This window comes from Buceros rhinoceros, unplaced genomic scaffold (assembly GCF_000710305.1).
Source record: "Buceros rhinoceros silvestris isolate BGI_N320 unplaced genomic scaffold, ASM71030v1 scaffold18382, whole genome shotgun sequence".
In the NCBI taxonomy this organism is placed as follows: Eukaryota; Metazoa; Chordata; class Aves; order Bucerotiformes; family Bucerotidae; genus Buceros; species Buceros rhinoceros.
In genome coordinates this window covers 31,758-39,493 of record NW_010401144.1, presented here as the reverse complement: position 1 = coordinate 39,493, position 7,736 = coordinate 31,758, and the positions used below count along the sequence as shown (strand labels likewise).

General features: G+C 50.7%; 2 protein-coding genes across 3 annotated transcripts in view; both read left to right on the top strand.

The window, feature by feature from the left end:
• The window catches only part of LOC104489953 (keratin, type II cytoskeletal 75-like), a 4,581-nt gene extending 1,147 nt beyond the window's left edge, over positions 1 to 3,434 (top strand). Inside the window, exons 2-10 of one of the 2 annotated variants that reach the window (XM_010132173.1) lie at positions 422 to 636; positions 1,185 to 1,245; positions 1,432 to 1,527; positions 1,755 to 1,850; positions 1,939 to 2,007; positions 2,226 to 2,351; positions 2,575 to 2,795; positions 3,084 to 3,115; positions 3,238 to 3,434. In XM_010132173.1, the coding sequence (XP_010130475.1) occupies positions 422 to 636; positions 1,185 to 1,245; positions 1,432 to 1,527; positions 1,755 to 1,850; positions 1,939 to 2,007; positions 2,226 to 2,351; positions 2,575 to 2,795; positions 3,084 to 3,115; positions 3,238 to 3,434 (1,113 nt within the window). The remainder of the gene's footprint in view (positions 1 to 421; positions 637 to 1,184; positions 1,246 to 1,431; positions 1,528 to 1,754; positions 1,851 to 1,938; positions 2,008 to 2,225; positions 2,352 to 2,574; positions 2,796 to 3,083; positions 3,116 to 3,237) is intronic. The other variant, XM_010132174.1, reaches the window with a different exon arrangement.
• Positions 3,435 to 7,049: 3,615 nt separating this feature from the next.
• LOC104489954 (keratin, type II cytoskeletal 5-like) overlaps positions 7,050 to 7,736 on the top strand; it is a 3,753-nt gene continuing 3,066 nt past the window's right edge. The window contains exon 1 of the mRNA XM_010132176.1: positions 7,050 to 7,538. Coding sequence (XP_010130478.1) covers positions 7,050 to 7,538 — 489 coding nt within the window. The remainder of the gene's footprint in view (positions 7,539 to 7,736) is intronic.

Below are 7,736 nucleotides of genomic sequence, written 5' to 3'. Positions count from 1 at the left end.
TCTTGGGTTTCAAGGAAAATGCTACGTTATTGTGGAGCTTTTGTGGGGTGGGGGAGCTCTATTGAAGGGAAGGAGAAATAGCACTTTAATATTAATTTTCTTAATTAAAGAGCAAACCCCAATTTGCTCCTTATCTGATACGTTTCATACAAGGCACGTGTACCTTGTCTTGGTTGAGCAAAGCATCAAGGGGGAGGCACGGTGCAAGAAAACCAACAGTCACTCCAGAGTTTGTTTGCAATTCTGAGCAGACCCTGCAGTCAAAGAGCAAATTCCTTCTTCTACCAGATGAGAATGTGGCCATGAAAACCTGCTGGAAAGAGTCCTGCCCCCCTCAGATAGCACGGAGATCCCGTGTTCGCGAGGAAACCTCTCCGTAACCTCTGCTCTTTCAAATCATCTTCATTATTTCTGCTTGCAGGTTCGATTCCTTGAGCAACAGAACAAGGTGCTGGAAACCAAGTGGAGCCTGCTTCAGGAGCAGGGGATGAAAACGGTGAAGAACAACTTGGAGCCTCTTTTTGAGACGTATATCAACAACCTCCGGGTACAGCTGAACAGTTTGCTGAGCGACAAGGGAAGGTTGGAGGGAGAACTTGTCAACACACAGTACCTGGTGGAGGATTTCAAGAAGAAGTAAGTCTATCGAGCTAGTGGTCTACTGAACTGGGTGGGTGCAGCCCTTCTCCATTCAATAAATATCCTTAAGCCGACTTGGGGATCCAGGCGAGTCCGGATGGTGGAATTCCCCGCACTGAAGGTTGTGGCATTTTCTCTAGATAAACGGTAATGGAGTAACAGATCCAAGTATGCAAACATTTACCCAATAATTTAGGATATTATCAAAGACTCGTTAACTAAATTACCATCTGAGAAAAAATAAATGACCCAGCAGGTCTGAGAGTTTCAGACCAGCGTGCTTCATCTGCTTAAGACAGGCAGAAAGAGCTTGACGAATGGCCAGAAATAGGGAAAAAAAAAAAAGATACTTTAAACATTTTGTTGATGTGCTTGTTCTAACTAGCTTAGCCCAGGAACACACTCGTGGCCTTTTACTCAGAGGCTCTGTAGGAGAAAAGAACGTTGTATGCAAAATGCTCTTAAGGAAGTTCATTCCAGCAAACCCGAATCGCCTCCGTCTGTTACGTGCCTAAACAAATGCTGCCGCTGCTTCCCCCCACTAGGTACGAAGATGAAATCAACAGGCGTACGGTGGCAGAGAATGAATTTGTGACACTCAAGAAGGTGAGAGCAAATTACAGAGCAACATCTGACGGCTTTTTGCAGAGCTCTAACCACCCGCTCATTCCCAAATCCAGCCATAGTCCAAAAGCTTTTGTCACGGGTTCTTGCTGGGACTGTTATTGTGGAGATCTGCGTGATCTGCAAACAGGAGTTCAAAACACTTGATCTAAATCTCTTGTCCTCCAGGATGTTGATTCTGCCTACATGAACAAGGTGGAACTACAAGCCAGGGTAGATGCGCTGATCGAAGAAATTAATTTCCTGAGAGCCCTGTACGAAGCAGTGAGTGCAACCACCTTCCAAACCATCTCAACCCTCGGTTGAGAGCTCCCCTCCCTCCTCTCCTCTGAAACCCTGTAATTTCTTCCCCCAGGAGATGCTAAATCCTCTCCCTCTGCAGAGTTACACCAACCCTCTTAGCTCTTTCGATAACAATCTGCAGCCTCTCCCAGGTCTGAAGGATGAAAAGGAAGTGGATTGGCTCACCTAATCCCCCGTGCACTTTGCAGGAGCTGTCCCAGATGCAGACCCAGATCTCCGACACCTCCGTCGTCCTCACCATGGACAACAGCCGAAACCTGGACCTGGACGGTATCATCGCGGAGGTCAAAGCGCAGTACGAGGACATCCACCTCCGTGGTCCTGTCAATGGACACCAACCGTAACCTGGACCTCAACAGCATCATCGCGGAGGTCAAAGCGCAGTACGAGGACATCGCCAACCGGAGCCGGGCGGAGGCTGAGTCCTGGTACCAGACCAAGGTGAAGAAGTTGGGGGTTTCTGTGCTGTTATCTTCGCGTCTTGTCTTGAACAGCTAAAGGCTGACTCTTCCAAGAAACCCTGCTCGAACGTTGCATCATGCACAGCAGCACTCCAGCTGCCTGCCTGGCCTCCAGGAGGGACCCAGACTCTCAGGCACCTGGGTTACTCCCAAAATAATGGATTTTACCTTGACTGGTTGTTCCTCTCTCTGTGACAGTATGAAGAGCTGCAGGCCACAGCCGGCAGGCACGGGGATGACCTCCGCAACACCAAGCAGGAGATCTCCGAGCTCAACCGCCACGTCCAGCGGCTGCGGTCTGAAATCGACAGCGTGAAAAAACAGGTAAGAAGCAGCAAATGCACATTTTTAACCTATTTATTCCCTGGCTTGCAAGGGAGAGGAAGGAAAACACCAGAGGCAACCTGGGCAACTTCTGCTCAGTTTTCTCTCAGAGAAATGTTTCTAAAAATGGTTGAACTGACGGTGCTAGAGTAAGACCTTGTGATTTCAGGGGACATAAAGAATGAGTCCAGGTGTCGTATGACTGGGGGTTTCTCTCCTGCAGTGTGCAAATCTGAAAGCGGCCATCGCAGATGCTGAGGAGCGCGGGGAGCTGACCCTCAAAGACGCCAAAGCCAAACTGGCTGAGCTGGAGGATGCTCTGCAACAGGCCAAGGCTGACCTGGCTCGGCAGCTCCGCGAGTACCAGGAGCTCATGAACGTCAAGCTGGCCCTGGACATTGAGATCGCGACCTACAGGAAGCTGCTGGAGGGCGAGGAGTGCAGGTGGGTGGGACACACAGCCCTTCTAGTCCTGATGGGGTAGCAAAGCAAGAAGAGCATTGGAGATGCACGGCATCTCTGAAACGCCAAACAGGGCATTAGAGGGAGGGGAGGAGGGAAGATTGTCCTAGATGATGGAATAACGTTGCAGGAAGCACTCCTGAATTACACAGAGTTTTAATTTTCCTACCCCAAGGTCTCTAGGAAAGGTACCCTAACCCCCACCCCCCACCCCCACCCTGCTATCGGCAGACTTCGTGTCCTCTGACCTTGTGTTCTGTCCCCTAACAGGCTGGCTGGAGATGGCGTCCCAGTGAATATCTGTAAGTCTCTCACATAAATGCCATTTAAAATAAATAATTACCTTGTTTAAACATGAGCACCTCCCCGCACCCAGCAGCCAGTGCCCAGAGAAACTGAAAGCTTTTCCTTCTCCCTCTTGCAGCCGTGACCAGAACAACTGTGGGAACAGGGTACGGAGGAGGAAGCAACCTCAGCATGGGAGGGGGAATCTGCAACATGGCCAACAGCTTCAGCTGTGGAAGCGGTCCCGGGGTGAGCACCACCACCCTCGGAGGCGGCAGCAGCTCCAGTGTGAAGTTCGTCTCAACTTCCTCCACCAGAAGAAGTTACAGGAGCTAAAAGTTTCCTTTCGGACGCCTTCGCTCGCCAGAAAACACCTTCACGCTGGTCCTTTGCTAAAGCATGGCTGAGGTCAGCAGAACGAGGGCCACCTAAACTCCGTGTCTCGTCACACAGGAGCCTCCCTCTCGGAACTCTCTCTCACTGTGTTTAGTGTGTAGGGCTCTGCTCCTCAACGGGAGCCCAACTGTTTTAAATTCGCAACTCGCTTGCTACAGCTCAGCATTTTTTGGCCGGGTTTTGTATATAAAGTGTGTCCCATGACTGTTTGTCTCTCTTCACTTTCTGGTGTTTGTCTAATAAAAATGCATATGTGATTTATTTCATTTTGTGGTCCTTTTAATTAAAGACATGGAACAGCAAATGCAAATGCAGGTAACAAGCACTTTTCCTCGGGCCCTGCCCAGGTAAAGGCTCAGGGTTTTGCTCCTTGTTCACACCTCCTGACTCTCTCCATCAGCAGCCAAAACACCGGGGCACAGCGCAGCACCCAAGGGAGCTTTGCCGTCATCCCAGTGCTCTCCCCACCGCGCGAGTAAAACCCCTGGAAGCAAAACACGGGACACGCCAAGGCAAGATCTGGGCACAGGGGAGAAGGTCTTAAATTCATTTACTAAGCAGCTTCCAGCCAATAGAGCACCCAACACCCCAGCTCCCGGGGGGTACAAAGGGCAGTGCCAAGTGTGTGATGTACCCGCAGAAACTTCTAACAATAGCGAACTAATTGCCGGGGGAGTCAGAGCAACCGCCTGACTTGTTTGGGTCTATCAGTCCATCTCAAACCCCTTCTGCTGCAAGCTGGCTCAGCTACGGGGAGGTGTCAGCAGTGCAAACATCTGCCCGAATGGGTTGAAATCACCCCTCTTCTGTCCGGAGCACTGGCCACACTGGTTTAGGTGTTTCTCCTGGGTCTCGATGCTGATGTTTCCTCTCCTTTGAGTACAAGCAGGTGGAGGATCTGGTCCACAGGCATTCACATGCTACGTTGAATTAGAAGTCACTCATGTGATAGCTATAAAAACTATCCCGGCATGGGATACTTGTTGAAAAGTGAAATTCTTCAAGACCCAATGTTTCCTCACATTTCTAGAAGACACTGTAGACAAGATCTTGTTTTGAGAAGGTGGAGAAGAACCAGAGGAGATGCAGCAGTCTGAGCTGTGGTTCTGACTAACGGGAGAAATGAATTGAGAAGTAGAAGCTGAGAGCTACAGAGCGATGAAGATCAGCGTTGCTGAAGATCAGCTGAACAAATAGGTGTGGTTAGGAAGAAGAAGTCCCAACTTCACCCCGTATCTTTAAGTAAGTACAAGTAATGGGTAGAGAAGTGCTCTAAAAGTAGGAAAATAAAGAATGAGCCAAGAGAGGGGTTAGGCAGTGCCTGAGCGCTGGGCTGTATTCGGGATTTCCTTCGGGACCAGCAGTTTCTCATAATTTTCTAGGTCGCCCTGAACTCTGCATGTTCTTCTCTGTATCCCTCAGGAAATCTCCCCAAAACTTGCAGGCTTCGATATGGGCCTGCTGCGGCTCTGCACTCCTGCTCCACCACCCCTTCTTGCTGGATACTCCCAGCAGCTTCCTGGGAAGGAGCGATATCCTCACTCTGAACAGCAGCCTGGGCAAAGTTCGCTGATAGTCTTCCTCACTGCTGCCTAAACACGCTCTCTAACCAAAGAGGACAGAGCGTACATGGCCAACAGGCTCATCAGATGGATGTACCCATTGCATCAACACCTGGGTAACGTGGAGATGTTGAAGCCCATCATCCAGCAGGGGAAGGGCTGACCTCCCAGGGCATCCCTTTTTATGCAAGATGCAAAACTCCACCTTGTCAAAGGCATCTCTGGATACATGACCAATGCCTGGCTGTCCTTGCTCCCGAGGGTCACCACCTACGAAACCTCCTGCATCCAGTGCCTGTGGGATGAGCTCAACAGATGCAGCAATGATCTGGGGCTATTTCAGTCGGAGGGGACAGTGTTAACTCTAGCACAGCCCAGATTAAAACCTTAGTTGTAAGGAAATGAACGGTGCTGGCACTCAGGGGCTTGAATTTGCAACGGGTGGAGGGACCCGATTGCTAAGTGCTACCTGTAAAGTTTTTTACGGGGTTCTTTAGGACAGCAGCTGAGTCACAGAAGCTTCTCTCTCAAAAACTGCTGCTTGCTGTCCCACACAGTAACTGAAACACTCCCAAAAAGGTTATTTTAGCTTTGACCAGGGTGTCTATTGAAAATTTTAGAAGGATAGAGAGGAAAATTGGAAAAAAGAAAAAAAAAAGCATGTCTGAAACAGCATCAACGAGAGAGACATACCTGGGAAACCCAAGAGGCTGCAGGGTCCAAGAGAAGCATGTCCATCCCTGGGCATCCAGACAAAACACTGGGAGTGACTGGGAGCATCTTGCTTGCACTAGGATTTGTGCCCATGTGCCACCACACAGGACATGCTGGGCAAGTCAAGACCCCGCACATCTCACCAGAGAAATGCACCGTTGGACCTTTCCTGGGAGCTCCGCAGAATACAAGCAGAGGGAGTTGTCTGTGAATGATGTTGTACGCACGGATCCCAGGCGCTGAATTTCCTTGTGAGTAAGAGATATCAGAGGGGGAGGACAACAGATAGGGGGAGGGCAGCCTGGGAACAGGCTTCACACCATGTAGAGACAAGGTCAGCCCATGAGTCAGGAAACAGCTCCAAAAAATCTGTGAGGGTGAAGCCCTGAGAAATCGCCAACTCAGCTTTTGTGTCGTCACAGACAACAGTAACTCCCTCCCAGGCCGTATTCTGCAATTTCATCATTTGTTGTCGGTCGAATCAGGATGAAATGTCAGCACTTTTCACAGCAAGAAGAGCTCTGAAAATGCCATTCATGAAATCACCGTCCGCGTCCTTCCCACGCCCCGGCCGGGTTTTGATAGCTGATGGTCCAAGACTTGCATCAATGTCCCACCAACCCCCTGGCTCTCCCTCCATCACCTCCTTCCCCCGTCTGTATCAGCTCTGGTTTAAATGATTCTTGCTTGGACATGAGAACAAGAGCCCAGAACTTCCGACAAGTCGGGGCCTGAGGTGCTGATGCCCCCCTGGGGCGTTCACCCAAAACCAGAGCTGCCGGAAAACACAGACCCGCAATAACAGATTCCTCAGAGCTCGGACCTCTGCCCTGCAAAATAACCCACCTTGACGCAACCGAGGGGCTGATTCACCCATGAAACCGAGGTGAGCGAGCGCTTGCCCAATGTGGGGAACCGTCTGCAGAGGTGAAGGGAGGGAGTGGGAAAGGGATGGCTGCAAACAGGAGGTGAGCAGGCAATGTTTAGTGTTTTCTCAGATATTTCAACAGCCCGATCATGACTGTCACCCAAAAAATGCAACTCCTGCACTTTGCGAGTGCTTCATAGGTGCTTGTGCACATGGTGAACTCACTGGCCGCTTTGCTGCTGGGTGTGCCGAGCCCAGTTAATCAGTAAGATGAGCACCATGCCAGACCCATCCCCAGCTAGGGAGAGGATAAAAGGGCCGGTCCCAGCCTGGGGGAGCACAGCTTCACCTTCCTGCCTTCCTTGCTGCTTTATTTCTCCTACCTCTCTCACCCGGCTCACACCAGCTGCCATGTCTCGCCAGTGCGCTGCAAGGACCCAGAGCAAAACCGGCTTCAGTGCTGCTTCTGCCTTCATTCCGAACGCCAGCAGCACCAGCTTCTGTGTGCGTCCTGCACCCCAAGGCGGAAGCTGCAGTATTGCCCCTGGGTATGGAAGGTTTACTGGAGGTTTTGGAAGCAGGAGCCTCTACAGTTTTGGTGGATGCAAGAGGATGTCTGTAGCTGGAAGAGGAGGTGGCTTCTATGGACCTGCAGGTTTTGGTGCTGGGATCTCCTGTGGTTTCGGTGGTGCAGTTGGTGGTGCCTTCGAATTTGGTGGTGGTGTGGGTGGCCCTGGATTCCCTGCTGTCCCAGCTGGGGGCATCCGTGAAGTCTCAGTCAATCAGAGCCTTCTGAAACCTCTCAACCTGGAGATTGACCCCAACATCCAGAGTATCCGCAAGGATGAGAAGGATCAGATTCAAACCCTCAACAATAAATTTGCCTCCTTCATCGACAAGGTGAGACATAAGATTTCTTGGCTATGTTGATTTTTCAGCGGGGAAGCAGAGAAGGGCAAGTTATACCTTTACCAGCCCCTTTGCTGCTCCTGTCCTGCCATTTCTGGGAAGAAAACCTGAGGGGTTCCAGCCCTGAGACCATTCACACCTGGCATTAACGGTGAGATGAGACCAGCCAACAGAGGCAAAATGGTGGCA